Below are 17,546 nucleotides of genomic sequence, written 5' to 3' on the forward strand. Positions count from 1 at the left end.
GAGGAGGAATTTCTTCAGCCAGAGGGTGGTGAATCTGTGGAACTCTTTGCCGCAGAAGGCTGTGAAGGCCAATTCACTGAGTGTCTTTAAGACATAGATAGATAGGTTCTTGATTAATAAGGAGATCAGGGGTTATGGGGAGAAGGCAGGAGAATGGGGATGAGAAAATATCAGCCATGATTGAATGGAGGAGCAGACTCCATGGACCAAGTGGCCTAATTCTGCTCCTATGTCTTATGGTCTTTTGGTCTAAATGATTTGTTTCTGGGGGGCTAGTTTGCGGGACTGAAGGAGCTGGAGGCAAAATATGGATTGGGAATGTTTAGATATATGCAGGTCCGAGATTTCGCTAAGAAGGAAATGCAGAGTTTTCCGGTGGCGCCGGCCTCCACACTGTTGGTGGAGGTGCTGACGACGGGGAATGGAGAAAAGGGGGTGGTGTCGGCAATTTATGGGGTGATTCTGGGAGAAGAGAAGCACTGCTGGAGGAGATTAAGACAAAGTGGGAGGAAGAATTGGGAGAGAGCATGGAGGAGGGGTTGTGGTGTGAGGTGCTCTGAAGGGTGAATGCCTCCTGCGCGAGGTTGGGGCTGATGCAGCTGAAGGTGGTGTATCGGACGCATCTCACAAAAGCGAGGAAGAGCCGAGTCGTTGAGGGGAACAGAGGATGTTTGTGAGCGTTGCGGGTGGGGGGGCACCACAAACCACGTTCATATGTTTTGGCCCTGTCCAAAGCTGGAGGGGTATTGGAGGGAGGTCTTCAGGGTGATTTTGAAGGTGGTGCATATGAAGCTTGAGCCGGGTTCTCTGGAGGCCATTTTCGGGGTATCGGATCGGCTGGGGTTGGAAGCGGGTTCGGAGGCAGATGTTTTAGACTTCACCTCGCTGATCATCCAAAGGCGGATCCTGTTGGGCTGGAGGTCAGTTTCTCCATCCTGTGCCCTGGCGCGGCGAGGGGATCTGTTCGAGTTTTTAACACTCGAGATGGTGAAGTTTGAGTTGAGGGTAAGGATGGAAGGGCTGTACAATTCATATACAATTCATGGGCTTTGTTCATTCTGCACTTTCAGGAATTGGATGACATTGAACACTAGGTGGGTGGGGGGTGTTGGACTGTGTATGTTGTTGATGACTATGTATGGGTGGATGGTGGATTCCTGATTCATTTTCTTTGATGTTTGTATTTAAAATGTTGGGGGTTGGTGGGAGGAAGGGATTGATGACCAGGGATTTGACGACCAGGGATTTGACATAGTAATTGTTACCGTTGATTGTTGGTGAGTTTAAATTTGGATGAAAATGTGAAAAAAGAGAATAAATTTATTTTTAAAAAAAACACAAAGTATTTTTGACGGGAATTTTAATAGATGTATTGTACTCAGCAATCTGTTTCAATTATTTCCTGTAAAAAAAAAAAAAAATGCCTTTATAATTCATTTGTAAAAGAATAGAAACACCATTAGTGGTGATAATCAGTTATTTCACTTAAAATATACCCTTTCCCTCTATTCATGATTGTAAATTTCCTTTGGTAAAACAATTGTACCAGTGTTTTCCAATAGAGCTCACCTGAAGGTACCAACACTATTTCTATGAAATCATTATGTTCTGAAATCAGCAACAGATGAAATAATTTGTGACACTAAGCCCAAGACAAGTTGTCATCAGTTCACTGATATCTAATTGATTGCATTCTGGGTGATCCTCTACAACACCTTTTGCAGAAGTGTAGAATTACTGACAAAAGCATCTGATTTCTGCACATATGGGACCATTATTTTCTTGTTTTCGGGTACTAATACAGTATTCTGCTCCAGTATTTAAAACTTATAAAACGGTTTCCTCCCACAGTCCAAAGAAGTGCAGGTTAGGTGGCTTGGCCATGCTAAATTGCCACTTAGTGTCCAAAAAAGGTTAGGTGGGGTTACTGGGTTATGGGGACAGGGTGGAGGCATGGGCTTGGGTAGGGTGCTCTTTCCAAGGACTGGTGCAGACTCATTAGCCTAATGGTCTCCTTCACTGTGGGCCGATCGGAGGCCAGGGTAGGCCTTCTAGGTGGCCGGGGAATGTTTGTGCGGGGGTTGAGAGTCGGGGGCACGGCCGATCGGGGGGTTTCTTTTTTGGGTCCAGCTTCGCGGTCCTCGTCCGCCATAAAGCACATCGCAGCCTCTGGAGGCCGCCGCCATGCACATGCGCGGCCTCCGACCCGGAGGTGCAGGGACCCGTATCTGCGGCAAAAGCTGTTAGATCTGTGCCAGGTCCCTGCTAACCCCCTGCAGGGCTAGAAACTTGTGTCCCTTTCATGCCAGCTTTTCTGGCGTGAAGCTCCACCGTGTTGATGTCAGCATGGGGACATAGTCCCAATAATGGAGAATCCAGTCCGTTGTATTTTTTGATTAACTGCTTTATCAATTGCAGTAGGTTCCAAGTCAAATTGACTGGATTTAGATAGTGTTCACATTTTTTATTAGTGAATGTATGAACTGAAGAATCTATTTAAGGCTTCACCATCATAGCCTATTATTGAAAAAATGCTCTAGCATTAAAGCATGCAAATTAGAAGATCTCTCTATGCTGTTCACTGACCTCAGCCAGAGCAACGGTAAAGTTGGCCTCAGTTTCCCTAGTTGAAAGATATTATGCTCTCACTCCAAATTATCCAATGTCCATGGGGGAGTAAGTCCACTCGGATGCCTCATGAAATAAATGTCAGTTTTGCTGTAATACCTGATGGCATCTATTTTCAAGGCTACATGAATCTTGTGTATTGTGCTCAGAAGGTATGGGAAACATTTAAGTGCCGCAGGCAGTGCAGACAAAGTCGAGAGGTATTGTGTCAAAAGTCTGATTTATGAAGTCCTCTTAGAGGTACACATGATAGCCAAAATGATGGAGAAGGTCAATATTATTTAAAGTGAATAAGATATGGGAAACATGGATTCTCATTAGAAAATATAAATTTGAGACATGCCAGGAAACCAATATTTAGATAAGAACCAATTGGCACATAGATGGAATAGTAAAAGTGAAAAATGTAATTGAGGCAGTTGTATGCAACAGTGGGATATAATTTTGAAGTCTTTCTGAATGGTTGCATTAAGATGGACCAAATGTTTTCTTTATCCTGAAATTGCCTTGTGAAGAATGTGCACCGTAATAAAAGTGAGGGCTGAAAAAAGCATTTACAATTTTATTTTTCTTTCATAATATTTCTACCCAGCGTTTCTCTTACCGCAAGTGTTCAAACTGTTTATCTTGTGGGCCCCATTGGTTTGTTTCATACTGCCTCCTGGTCATAATAATTCTTTCCTTTTGATGCTCTGGATGTAGTTTGCCCTTTACATTTAAAACATAATGGGATGTTAGAAGCAGTTCGAGTTTTTGTAATTCCATGTACTGGTCATTCTATGTTCACTCATTAAAAAAAATTTTTAATGCAAGGGATTAATGAGATTTGACAAATAATTGAACTTTATAACTTGAATTTAAAAAGAAGCATCTCACCTGATAGCATTTCTCATGAAATTGAAATTTGTCCTTGACCTGCAGTTATTTAACCACTAAGAGTGCATTTGGATTATCCCTGTTACTGTGAACTGTGATTACTAATGTATTTTTCATCCTTTAGTCCTAGATTTCAACCCAGGAAACTGCATTTTCTGACTAGTTTTACTCTGCAAAAGTGAAAGATGCACAGGAGTGCAGAACCAGCTTACTTCTCAAACAACTTTCTAAACATAGTGAACTTCTTGAAGACCAAGTTTTGCTTAACAAATGACAAAGGATTGATTCTTGATATGAGTGGGCGATGGGGAGCGAATGTGTTTAATGTTTGCAAACTTGTCTGATGAGAAAAGCAGTTTTGTCTTGTTCAACACTGTTATGTTGCTGTTTCTGAATTGTGCAGAAATAGTTTCCGCAGCATTAGATTTAAGTGAGTACGTGAAAGATACGGTGAACTTTTTCATTAGGCTGCCTTAAGCATACATTTGTAAGTAATCTTTCCTCTACCAGTGTTTTGTGTCAGAGAGCTTGCAGATTAGACTTAAAATTCTTTAAAAAGAAATCCAGTTAATGTGAGGATCAAGTTTATTTTAATTTAATTTTGACCTCCTATTTAGAATGCAACTCAACCTATTTAGAAAAAACCCAAAACCGTCTGTACTGCATTAGTCAAATTGAGTATTTTGACTAGTTTGAATTGTCTGTTATGTTGCCTTTACAATATTGCAACTAACCTTCACCTTCCCAGTTGAGGGTTCACTTTATTGTGACTAGATTTTCCGGTAAAAATTGTACCAGGTAGAAAATATTGTTTGATCAGATACATACATGCACAGTTCATATTCAGTCTGTGAATAAAATATTTAAAGTTATATTACAAACCGAAAATGCTTTCAAGCAATTGTGCCAAGATGGTACATCATTTGTGGTACTGGTTTACTGTAACCCTTGTAGTCAGTAGTAAGTGGATAAGAATTTCTAGTTATTAGTTCAAAAGTATAAGGGCATTGTTGGTTGAAATGGTGGCCAAATTGAAACTTGTATAGCTGTTAAATAGATTGAGTTTAATCTTTCAAAATGTAAGCTTTGCACAAAACGGAACTTGCTCTTCAGTCTCAAAACCTTTGATAAACTTGCAAGAAACTGTAAAAATGGCAGTAGTGTTGATCCATGATGTCGTCTAATGTTTATTGTTGGTCATAATGCGATTCAGTTTAATGGTTATTCACCTCATTTAAGACCTCTAAGTGTGCATCTACACGTTGTAGACTGTGAACTACTCAGCATTTTGAGGCATATAGTCAAAATTCAAATATAACCTACTGTAGTAATTATTTATTATGTTGCACATCGCGCAATGTATTTTTGGTGGAATATGAATTAGATGGTTTTTCACATATGAACATTAATAGAAACATCTTTCATTGCTTTGTGACAAATGCCTGCAAGTCAAACTTTTTCATTGAAATATTTCTCATAATGGATTAATTTTATGATCCCTTCTAAAATGTAATAATCAATTGAAGTGCTCAAGCCGTAACAAAATCCTCATGAAGAGCCAAAGTCTACATGCGTTTAATTGTAGACAGCCATTCCGAGAAAGAATGTGCTGTTTTTGTTTGATGGACCTCACTTGTATAATCATAATTGTGGGTAAAAATTGTACATTTGACTCTTGATCTAGAACTTGAGTTTAAGCAACATTGAAGGCAGCCTGGTGATTGATGCATTGGATTGACTTACTACTCCTAGAGTTGGATTCACCAACACTGACCTCACCATTGACTTACAACTTTGCATCAAGACGTGCAACAAGTTCTCAATTTCATTAGTTGTTACTGAATAGAGGTACATGCATCCATACACGAAAGGAACAAATATTTACTCTCGTAGTTCACTTTGGAAACAGTCTGTCTTTGCAGAAGTAAACAATATGGTTTATGCAAATAGAAAACTCTCATCTCTTTTTGTAATGGCTATTAAGGCTTATAAAGCCAATGAAATCAGGCAGTCTTAATCCAATTAAGTGAAGACAAATGCATCACCAGCGCTGTTCAGTTATAGATGGAATGGGGGAATAGAAATGTCTTGTAGCAGAAAATGCACTTAAGCTCAGTCATGCTTTAACCTTGATATTAGGACTGCATTTAATCAGAATACTTGATGCTGTCACTGGTCAGAAGAATATTCTTCCATTTTAGTAGTCATCAGTCACCTGTGTGCGGAAATTAGAAGTAATTTCTGCAAAAATGTAGTGATTCTTGAACCATCTGTTTGCAGTGTTGGTCAGAAAACCACCTTGTCTATCAAATGGCAACTTTTTTAAAAATCCTCCTAAAACCGAAGTTCCCACCAGTATTTTACCTTGCTGATTGAAACATTGTAAATGATTTATGCCCAAAGATTTAGCTGCAGAGCACACATTCTAACTTCAGCTAATTGACAATTACAATGGTGACAGTAAAAAATAAATGGATGTTATTTCCAGTACAAAATGTACCTTTGCAGTGTGCAGTTAAGTTTTTATTTTTGATGTTTGGCAATGACTTTTTTTAATGAAGGATTATAATTCAAATAATAAACTAATTTGTTCCTATGTAGTGTACAGTGGCTGGTCTGTTTTGTTGAAATATTTAATCTGCAGAATTTCATAATGATACAAACAGCATTTGGATGCTTTTATTTTTTCATTGGCTGTGGGCATCACTGACAAGGCCAGCATTTGTTACCCATCCCTAATTGCTCTTGAACTGAGTGGCTTGTGAGGCCATTTCAGAGTCAATCACAATGCTGTGGGTCTGGAGTCACATGCTAGCCAGACCAGGTAAGGATGGCAGATTTCCCTCCCTAAAGGACATTAGTGAGCCAGATAGGTTTTTATCACAATCGATGATAGTTTCATGTGCGGCAAGGTACCGCAGTAGTTAGCAGATTGTTTTACAGTGCCAGGGACCTGGGTTCGATTCCCAACTTGAGTCACTGTCTGTGCGGACTTCTCCCCGTGTCTGTGTGGGTTTCCTCTCGGTGCTCAGGTTTCCTCCCATAAATCCCGAAAGACGTGCTTTGAATTGGACATTCTGAATTCTCCCTCCGTGTACACGAACAGGCACCGGAGTGTGGTGACTAGGGGATTTTCACAGTAACTTCATTGCAGTGTTAATGCAAGACTACTTGTGACACTGATAAAGATTGTTTTATATTTACCATTTTAATATTACTACATAATATTGACTACAGCTTTGCCTTCAACATCCTGATCCCAGCCAAGCTCATATCAACACTCCAAAACCTAGGATTTGGCTCCTCACTCTGCAACTGGATCCTCGAATTTCTGACCCATAGACCATAATCAGTAAGAATAAACAACAACACCTCCTCTACTATAGTCCTCAACACCGGGGCCCTGCAAGACTGCGTACTTAGCCCCCGACTATACTCCCTATACACACATGACTGCGTTGGCAAAATTTGGCTCCAACTCCATCTACACGTTTGCTGGTGACACGCCCGTAGTGGGTCGGATTTCTAACAAAGGCAAGTCAGAATACAAGAGGAAGATGGAGAACCTAGTGGAGTGGTATAACAACAACAATCTCTCACTCAATGCCAGCAAAACTAAAAAGCTGGTCATTGACTTCAGGAAGCAACACGGTAGCACAAGTGGCTAGCACTGTGGCTTCACAGCACCAGGGTCCCAGGTTTGATTCCCCACTGGGTCACTGTGTGAAATCTGCACGTTCTCCCCGTGTCTGCGTGGGTTTCCTCTGGATGCTCCGGTTTCCTCCCACAGTCCAAAGACGAGCACATTAGGTGGATTGGCCATGATAAATTGCCCTTAGTGTCCAAAAAAGGTTAGGAAGGCTTATTGGGTTACGGGGATAGGGTGGAAGTGAGGGCTTAAGTGGATCGGTGCAGAATCGATGGGCTGAATGGCCTCCTTCTGCACTATGTTCTATGAAGCGAAGTATTGTGCACACCCCTTTCTGCATCAACAGGGCCAAGGTAAAGATGGTTGATAACTTCAAATTCCGAAGAAGTGCACATCACCAAAAATTTGTCCTAGTCCACCCACGTCGACACTACGACTAAGAAAGTTCACAGCATCTATACTTTCTCAGGTAACTAAGGAAATTTGGCATCTCCACATTGACTCTTACCAACCTTTACAGGTGCATCAGAGAAAGCATCCTACCTGGCTGTGTCACAGCCTGGTATGGCAACTGCTCGGTCCAAGACCGCAAGAAACTTCAGAGAGTCATGTACACCACCCAGTCCATCACACAAACCCGCCTCCCATCCATTGACTATCTACACCTCCCGTTGCCTTGGGAAAACGGGCAGCATAATCAAAAACCCTTCCCACACGGCTTACTCACTCTTCCAACTTCCTCCATCAGGCAGGGGATACAAGAGTCTGAGTACATGGACGAACAGATTCAAAAACAGCTTCTCCGCTGGTACCAGACTCCTAAAAGACCCTCTTGTGGACTGATCTGATTAATACTACACTACTGTATGCTTCACCTGATGCCTGTGTCTATGTATTTACGTTGTGCACCTTGTGTTGCCCTATTACGTATTTTCTTTTCATGTACTAAATTATTTGTTTGAGCTGCACGCAGAAAAATACTTTTCACGGTACCTTGGTACACGTGACAATAAACAAATCCAATCCAATCCAATCCATTACTGATGGCTAGCTTTTAATTCCAGATTTATTAACTGAGTTCAAATTTCACCAGCATTAGCCTGGGCCCTGGATTACTGGTGCAATGACTTACCACTGTGTCGCTTAATGAAAAGTTCCCACAAAACACACGGTTCCTTTTTAAATGGGTTTAATCAACTAATTTGTATGCTGATTTGTATTTATAACCAATGAACTACCATCTCAAAAACTTCAGAAACAATTTCATATTTTTCTAAAACATATATGCATTTATCAGAGATGCTTCAGCTTCTGTTATCTGTTTGACATATTGATACTCTTGCATCATAAGACATAGGAGCAGAATTAGGCCACTCTGCCCATCGAGTCTGCCCCGCCATTCAATCATGGCTGAATTTTCTCATCCCCATTCTCCTGCCTTCTCCCCATAACCACTGATCCCCTTATTGATCAAAAAACTATCCATCTCTGTTTTAAAGACACTCAGTGATTTGGCCTCCACAGCCTTCTACGACAAAGAGTTCCACAGATTCACCACCCTCTGGCTGAAGAAATTCCTCCTCATCTCTGTTTTCAAGGATCGTCCCATTAGTCTGAGATTGTGTCCTCTGCTTCTAGTTTTTTCCTCCAAGTGGAAACATTCTCGTCATGTCCACGCTATCCACGCCACACAGTATCCTGTAAGTTTCAATAAGATCCCCCCCTCATCCTTCTAAACTCCAACGAGTACAGACCCAGAGTCCTCAACCGTTCCTCATATGACAAGCTCTTCATTCCAGGGATCATTCTTGTGAACCTCTGGACCCTTTTCAAGGCCAGCACATCCTTCCTTAGATACGGGGCTCACAATGCTCCAAATGGGGTCTGACCAGAGCCTTATATAGCCTCAGAAGTATATACCTGGTCTTATATTCTAGCTCTCTCGACATGAATGCTAACATTGCATTTGCCTTCCTAACTGCCGACTGAACCTGCACGTTAACATTAAGAGAATCCTGAAAAGGACTCACAAGTGACTCCTTATAAAACCTTCCTTTGTTGCATCTGTAAATTTTATCATTATATATTCCTCATCCAGATTGATAATGGGATATGTCCACATAATCTGGACCAGCTGTAATTCCACCCAGCCCACGATCAGGCTCCGTATTGACTTCCAGTTCTGCTGCCTACACTGCACAAGCTCAGATTTTTCAATTGAAATACCGAGAGACTGTCAGTGCTCACGTTGAATTGTTGAAATCCTGGAGTTTCTGTCAGTGGTTACATGGTATATTCAGCATTGAGACCAATGCAACAATGTGAAGGTAGGGTACATGTCTACTCACTCCCAACTAAAGATGCCAGAAGGAGTTGGGGATTACATATTTATAAGTAGGTGAATTTGCAATAATATAATCAGTCATAATTACTGTAAAAGAACTTCTCTGGCTTTGAAAACATAATGTTAGAAGCCTGGAGTCTCATTACTTCAGAAGTTAATTAGTGTTGGATACTTTCTATTTGTCTCTTGTTCTGTCTAATCCTATCTTTTTCTTAATCTTCATTACATGTTTTGTACATGATTTAAATCTAATATTCCTATAGAGCTTACTTGTGTCTTGCCCTACTCATGGACACCACAGCTGAATTAGATATTAAATTTGAACCTCAAAAGCCCACGTGAGGTAAATGGTAATTGTCTCTTCACCGCTGACCACAAAACCTGTCAATCTTTAGATCTATTGACCTCTGTCACCACGCTTAACCTTTTCTCTTAACTCTCCACATGGGCTGGATTTTCAATTGCTGGTGGAGATGGGAGCGGTTTGAAAATTGCATTCCCAGAGGGTGGCACTGGCACTGACTTTCAAAGGGAAGGCATAGGTTGAAGGGAAGTTTACAATGAACTGCCAACTGAGGTGCCTCCCATTTCCGCAGCTAATTCCTGGAACAAAACGGGAAATCAAACGCTATGGTGTGGGATTCTCTAATAATGGGGCTATGGCCCCACGCCGGCGTGAAAACCGGCGCCAACGACTCCGGTGTCAATGGCCCCCGAAAGTGAGGAATTCTCCCCTTTCTAGGGCTAGGTTGCCGCCGGAGTGGTCCCCGCAGTTCCAGCCGGTGTGGAACAGCCCACGAATGCGTGGAACGGCCGGCGTATTTCCGCGCATGCGCGGGGGTTCCCTTCTCCACTCCACGCCCCGGGCAATATGGTGGAGCCTTACAGGGGCCCGGCACGGAGTAAAGTAGGCCATGATCACGGGCCATGCCTCCGGGGGGGGGGGGGGGGGTTCGGGGGGCCCCCTGGGGTTCGGGGGGCCCCCTGGGGTTCGGGGCCCCTGCACACTCACTTTCCAGATCCCGCCGTGTGGGAGGTGAGTAATCCACGCCGGCAGGACGCGGCTAAACTTGTCGGCCCATAGGGGCCCGGAGAATCGGCAGGGGGGCCACTATCCACGACCCCTGACCGGCGTGGCAGCGATCCCGTGGGCGCTCGAAAAACGGCGCCAGAGAATGGTGAAGCCGGCTTCGGGGTGGCGTGCCGCGGCGCGATTGTCGCGTCCCCACCCCCGGGGATTCTCCGACCTAACGCTGGATCAGAGAATCCCGGACTGTGTGTCTGTGTGACTCGGCCACAGCAGGAAATTCAGTAGCACTGTAAAATTCCTTACTTCCTTTGGTTTAATATATTCTAATCAGCAATAGCAATCTATTTCATAGAATTCTATTCATGTTGGATTTATTAAATAAAAAGTCCATTCACTGCAGACATACTGCCACTTCCCAAATGTCAGAGATACGTAAAAAATCCAGGACAGCAATACCACTGCACTGTGATCTCTGTTATTGCTGTTTTTATTCACACCATGTCACTGTGAGATCAATAGTTCTTTTTCACATTGGCTGACTATTTTTCTAAATAATCTCAGCTGATCCAACTATTGTGCTGAAGTGATGGATGTCAGCCGTAGCTCATTGATAACTCCCTTGTTTCTGAGTACCAAGGTTGTGGGTTCAAGTCCTACTCCAGAGACTTGCGTCTGCCTCATTGAATCATAGAATACCTACAGTGGGGAAGGAGGCCATTTGGCCCATCAGGTCTTCACTGACCCTCAGAAATAGCACCTTATCTAGGCCCACACCTCCACAATCTCCCTATAACCCCACCTAACCTACACATCTTTGGACACTGAAGGGCAATCCACATAAGCTGTACATCATTGGACTGTGGGAGGAAACCCACGCAGACGCAGGGAGAACAAGCAAACTCCACACAGTCACCCTAGGCCAGAATTGAACCTGGATGCCTAGTTTGTGAGGCAGCTGTGCCAGCCACTGTGCCACTGTGCTGCCCACAGTGGGACAAAATTGAGGCAAAATCCAATGCTGGGCGTGTCGCTCCAAGAGGATGAGTATAGTGTAAGAACAACTTTAATGAACCAACAACGGCAGCACTTGCCACCCATACCTAAATACACTTGAATTGAATGACTTGCTAGGTGATTTCAGAGGGCAGTTAAGAGTCAACCACATTGCTGTCGACCAGACTAGGTAAGGATGGCAGATTTCCTTCCCTAAAGGACATTAGTGAACCAGATTTATTTCTATGACAATTGGTGACAGTTTCATGGTCACCATTGTTAAGTACTGGGTTAAGAGTTAAGCAATGAATTAAGAGACATTGCAATTAGTTGTCTCATTTATGTTAAGTATCCAATGATTGACACTGATATGTAAAGGGGCTTCAGGTGGCCCTTGTGTCAGGTGGTGTGTTGTTAGAGTTTTGTGCAGAGGCTGTGGAAGTGAAATAAATGGTGTTTGGTGAAAAGGAACAGGACTTTAGACTCTTTATACAATGGTAAATAAAACGTAGAACAAATGGTAGCAGAGGATGGTTGCTGTGCAAATGTGAAGGTTTGAAAGATACAACTTTTCCTGATCACACCAAGGAGGGAGTGAGAAAGAAACAAAAAAAGAAGATATATGGCTGAACCCAGGATAAAGATGGCTGGATATGACTATCCCCCCTTATTTTCTGAAAGGGAATCTTACGATCAATGGACAAGTGCAGTAGTTATGTGTACTAAGGTAACTGCCGTGGGAAAGAGAAAACAAGGTATGGCATTGGCTCTTTCTCTACCTTATAACAGTCAAATCCGAAACAAAGTGCTTTCTGAGCTGGAATTGGAAGAGTTAGACTCGTAATAGAGTCTCCAGACCTTCTTCTATTATATGGATAAGATTTACAAGAAAGATTACAGAAAGATTTACAGAGGCTGTGGAAGTGAAATAAATGGTGTTTGGTGAAAAGGAACAGGACTTTAGACTCTTCATACAACGGTAACTAAAACGTATAACAACTATTATTGAGACTAGATTTTAATTCCAGACTTTATTAATTGAACTGAAATTAAACCAGCTGCCATGATGGGATGGTATCTCTTATCAGCTGCACCACTTGCCTCATCCACTGATCAATTCACTACACCTCATCTCCATCAATCATAGAATCATAGAAGAAACAGTGCAGAAGGAGGTCACTCGTCCCATCGAGTCCACACCAGCCCTTGGAAAGGCCACCCTAATTAAGCCCACACCTCCACCCTATCCCCATAACCCAGTAACCCCACCTAACTTTTTTTGGACACTAAGGGCAATTTAGCATAGCCAATCCACCTAACCTGCACATCTTTGGACTGTGGGAGGAAACCCACGCAGACACGGGGAGAACGTGCAGACTCCACACAGACCGTGTGACCCAAGCCGGGAATCGAACCTGGGTCCCTGGAGCTGTGAAACAAATGTGCTAACCACTGTGCTACCATGCCGCCAAATCAATCCATCAACCCTTCCATGCATCTGGTTCACTTCACCTTCACACACTTAACACTACTGCCAGTCCCAGATTCACAATTCACAGCTTGCACACATTAGCAGCTATTCCACCACAGCACTTCCATCAGAATGTGGAACACAGCAGAAGGAAGCAGGAAAGAACTGGTGGAAGACAAATCTGTTTGGATGCTTTGACCCCCATGGAGGAGACCAGCTAGTGATCATGGGAAGGGAATATAATGAGATAATGACCATTGGCAGCACCGATGGGATCAATAATGAAGGTATCAGTGCCAAATCCTCCTCCTCTTTGTTTACTTCCCTCTCCTCCCACAATCTCTTCTGATTTGCAAGCTGCAGATGTTGTAAGCATTTTTTTTTTCTCCTCTTCCTTCACCACACAATAGCTTTTATCCAATTTTCATTCTCAATAGAAAAAGCTGGAATCTTGCCAGTCAGAAATGGAAGGGGAGAAGACAGTGAAGCTGAAGAGAAATCACTCAATCTTACACCTTCAGCCACCAGTTTGGATACTAATACTGTGCGTACTTTACAGGCAGGATAGAGCAGGGGCCTGCAGATGGTATGACACCAGACCCGAATGTGCAGCAACCAAAGAGAAAATGCTGGAAAATCTCAGCAGGTCTGGCAGCATCTGTAGGGAGAGAAAAGAGCTAACGTTTCGAGTCCAGATGACCCTTTGCCAAAGCAGACAGGGCAGGGAAATTATAAAGCAGATGCCAGTTTACTGGTGAGTAATATCCAACACTGGCTCTGCTGTAGGAGAGTTAGATGAGAACTTCAATGAGCCAGGCTACAGAAGCAGTATACATCCAAATGCTGAGTGCACTAGAAAATCTCTGCAATGCGTAGAGGAGGCCAGCACACATAGTGCAAGGTTGCATGCAGAGCTTGGAGCCTACCCTTTCAAACATGATGGTCACTTCCATCAACATAACTGTGGAAGCCACTATGTTGCCCTGTATGATGGCCAATATCAGTTTGTATTGCAACCCAAGCAGCTCCCATAAAGCTCAGACTGTTGCATTGAAATCTCAGGCTTTTAAACTCTGACTGCTGCCGATCTGGATCTGGCTATCACTATTAAAAGGTCTTCCAAAGTACCAGATAGTCCATCTTCAACAGATCACCAGGATTTCTGAGGGGCCAATCTGGGAGCAGTGGCTCTACGGATTCTGTAATCCATGGAAAACTTTGGAGGATTCTCTGTCTCAGAGGCTAAATTCTGAATCTTGTGTGTTATATGGCCCCGGAGTGATTCAGGACATCCTAATGGACTAGCACAGGCGGCACATGGAACTAGTGCAATTCCAATGAACACTGACGTGTGATTCACCGGGGTCGGGATTGGGAGCCTGACCAGCAGGAGCTGCATGTAGGCATTCCACTCGCCACACACCTCATCCCAGCCAAGAAGATTACACTGGTTGTGCTGCAGCATGCCCACCTTGTTGATGGATCGGTTGGGGGCCGGAGTGTGCCTGGGTGTGGCCTGAGGAGGCACCCATACAACCTATGCTGCTAAGTTCACAGTGGGCAGTCAGTGATGTGCGCAGCCACATGACTGACTTGCAGGTTGCGGCAATGGTGTTCCGTGCCATCCACCCTGACCCCACGCCCCACATCCTGGCTGCCCCACTACTCCCCTGAGGCACAATCAATTTGGCTGGAGACGAAGTTGAATTCAAACTGAGGCTTTATTAGTATCAGATGTGTGGCCTCCTACAGCAGCTGACGAAATGGCTGCGAGCTGAAGGCCACGCATATTTATAACCTGGCTCCTGGGTGGAGCTAGCATGCAGGGGCCCAGGTGAACCTGTAGTGCAGGTTCTACCGTACAACCCTTAATATAGGAACACAGTGGTTTACCACATCCCCCTGGCCCTGCCAGAAGCTCCCCGGCCAGTGGCACAAATGTTAGTACATGATAGCAATATTGGACACTTTCTGTACCCTCTCTCCCTCTTCCTCAGCAGCCATGGCACCTGTTTGCCGAAGTGAACCACAATGTTGGTAATTCCTCCTGGAGGAGGCAGAGGACCTGGAAATTACTGGGTCGGGCCCATTAATGATATGCCAACAGTGTTTACTGTGCAATTTGCATGCCCATGCCAGCATGGAACACATTCACACCACTGTCAAGGTACCGGAGCATGGCATTCTGTCGGGCGCCCGGCGCCGGCCTCGATTTGTGGCCGAAAACGATTCTCCGCCCGATTGCGTTTCGGGATTCCGGCATCCCCTGGAGAATCCCACCCCTTGTTCCCTACTCTTCCTATGTGGTATGAGGGAATGAGATAATAGTGTATCTCTTTCTAGACAGCCTGAGTGACCTCCCTTATATTGCTTTGAGACTGCAATTGTGGCTGTCGTATTTGTCAGATTTCCGTCACAATCACTTTTGTGGATTGCCGAACTCTCATTGGTCCTCACTGGAGTTGAGGTAAGAGAGTAGCTTCCTGCAGGCCCTTGTGGTCTCTAGCTGACAGCCTTTCCCTTCCACCTCCCTCCCACTCCTCTTTCCCCTTCTAAGCATGTATTCTGCATGTCACAAACTACGCTGATGGTATCTGTGAGGTTATCCCAACTTGGAACACCGGTTCATGTGGGTATATAGGTTTATTTTCGGAATGGTGTGAGCAGTCAAGTAAAACCCCGGTGAGAATACGCAACTCAGTCATCGTGTAACAATTATTAAACACTATTTATTAAATTGAAGAAAAGACAAAGCGCGCAGTACAACCAAAATATTCATAGGTGGTATTTTGGGTGGGTTTGGCAGGGTGTTTCCCGTCAGCTTTTTGGGTGAGATCCAGACCAGGCCCACACTTAAGACGTGATTTAAATTTTTAAAAACCGAGTCCATGCTGGGTGGGATCGAGGGGGCGTTCCTGGCATTAACAGCAGTCTGGGTTTTTTTCGTCCCCTGGTGGAGAACGCGCTGCCGAAGCCGTACTTTGCCACATTCCGGTGAGCGGAACTCCTCAGTGCTAAGAGATCAGGGTGCTATTTTAAAATGGCGCCCCGATCTCTCAACCCTCCAACTCGACCCCTGGGTCCCTCCATTACTCCAACTCACCTGTTGGGGGGTCCTCGAGCCCTCCTCTGCACCGCACCACATACTGGCGTGACACCCCCCGGCCCGATCACCAGCACAGGCCAAATGCCATCCTGGAACCTTGGCACTGCCAGCCTGGCAGTGCCCCTGCCAACCTGGCAGTTCCACCTGGGCACCCTGGCAGTGTCAGGCTGGCACCCAGATTGCACTGCCAGAGTGTCCAGGTGGCACTGCTAGAGTGTCAGGCTGGCAGTGCCAAGGCACCTGGGTGGAACCAGTGCCAGGGTGCCAGCCTCACCTGAGGCCAACTATCCTGGGGTCTCCGATCACCTGGGAGATCCCCAAGTGCCGTTCTGCCTGGTCCCCGTTTGTGGGGACCAGTGCTCAATGGCACCCAGCTGGGGTCTTCTCAACAAAGCCAATAGATGCCGCGTGGCCATTTGATCCGGTGGCAGCATAGCTGAGTGAGCTTTTAAGCTCTTTTAGGGATGCGAGACTGGGTCCCGCCCATTGTGGGTTAGATCTCGTGAGGTGTAATGACCGTCGGGAATCCCGGAAGAAACTGGTCCTGAATCCGCAGCGACGAGGCCGGTAAATTGCGCCCTCTGTATTTATTGTGGGCCTTGGAGAGTTTCTTCCTGGTCTAACTCACTCTTAGAAATGTTTTCATCGCTGCTGAACGTGACGGCAATACCAGCTGGTCAGAGATCGGGGCATCCTTTTGAAAGGCTGCCCCAATCTCTCAGTGCGCTTGAGGGTCCGCCATGCCCCCCATCCATGGGCAATGTCACACCCCACAGGCATGTCATTACATCCCTCCCTAAGTGAGGACACATCGTTACGGGGTCGCTGAGTACCTCTGCTCTTTTTAGGCCCCCCACACCCTTTATGGTCATCCCTTTCAGGACCTATTTCACCCTCCCCTTTGAGGCCCCTTCATACCCCCCTTCACCTCCCCCCACCCCCACTCTTCATTCCCCCAAACCCCTTTCACGGGCATGGCTCCCTCAGGCACTGACCCTTGGCAGTGCCAACCTGGCACCAGGGCACATTGACACTGCCAGCCTGGAACCCTGACAGTGTCTGTCAGACTGGCAATGCTGCCCAGGTGGCAGTGCCAAGATACCAATATTCTCAGCTACCAGTGGAAGTGCTGCCCACCCGGGGATCGCCAATGGTCTGGGACCCCCCCCCCCCCCCCCCACCCCCCGGTGCCATTACGACTGGTCCAGGTTTGTGTGGACCAGAACTAAATGGTGCCCTGGCGAAATGGTGCCTAATGCCTCATTTAAATATGCATATCCGGAGCACGCCAGCAAGGGTGAGATCCAGATCACAACGTCTTGCGAGATTTTGCTGAATCTCGTGAGATGTTTTGAGCATTGGAAATCTTGTGAGAGGCCTCGCACGAGATTCAACAGTCTTGTCACAACAACAAGGCGGGCGCGACGAGGCTGTTGAATCACACCCGAA

The 17,546-nt window shown here is 45.1% G+C and overlaps 1 protein-coding gene and 1 long non-coding RNA gene across 9 annotated transcripts in view; one reads left to right on the forward strand and one right to left on the reverse strand.

Moving 5' to 3' along the window:
- ythdc2 (YTH domain containing 2) overlaps window positions 1–6,100 on the forward strand; it is a 227,156-nt gene extending 221,056 nt beyond the window's left edge. For all 8 annotated transcript variants that reach the window (XM_072516464.1, XM_072516459.1, XM_072516461.1 and 5 more), the window contains one exon: window positions 3,629–6,100. In XM_072516464.1, coding sequence (XP_072372565.1) covers window positions 3,629–3,634 — 6 coding nt within the window. In that variant the 3' untranslated portion in view covers window positions 3,635–6,100. The remainder of the gene's footprint in view (window positions 1–3,628) is intronic.
- On the reverse strand, window positions 1,375–16,223 carry LOC140429451 (uncharacterized). Its single transcript, XR_011949092.1, has 3 exons — window positions 16,095–16,223; window positions 3,233–3,336; window positions 1,375–1,402 (listed from the first exon to the last, which is right to left on the reverse strand). It is a non-coding gene; the product is annotated as an uncharacterized lncRNA (long non-coding RNA).
- Window positions 16,224–17,546: the final 1,323 nt, after the last annotated feature.

This window comes from Scyliorhinus torazame, chromosome 9 (genome assembly GCF_047496885.1).
Source record: "Scyliorhinus torazame isolate Kashiwa2021f chromosome 9, sScyTor2.1, whole genome shotgun sequence".
Taxonomy (NCBI): domain Eukaryota; kingdom Metazoa; phylum Chordata; class Chondrichthyes; order Carcharhiniformes; family Scyliorhinidae; genus Scyliorhinus; species Scyliorhinus torazame.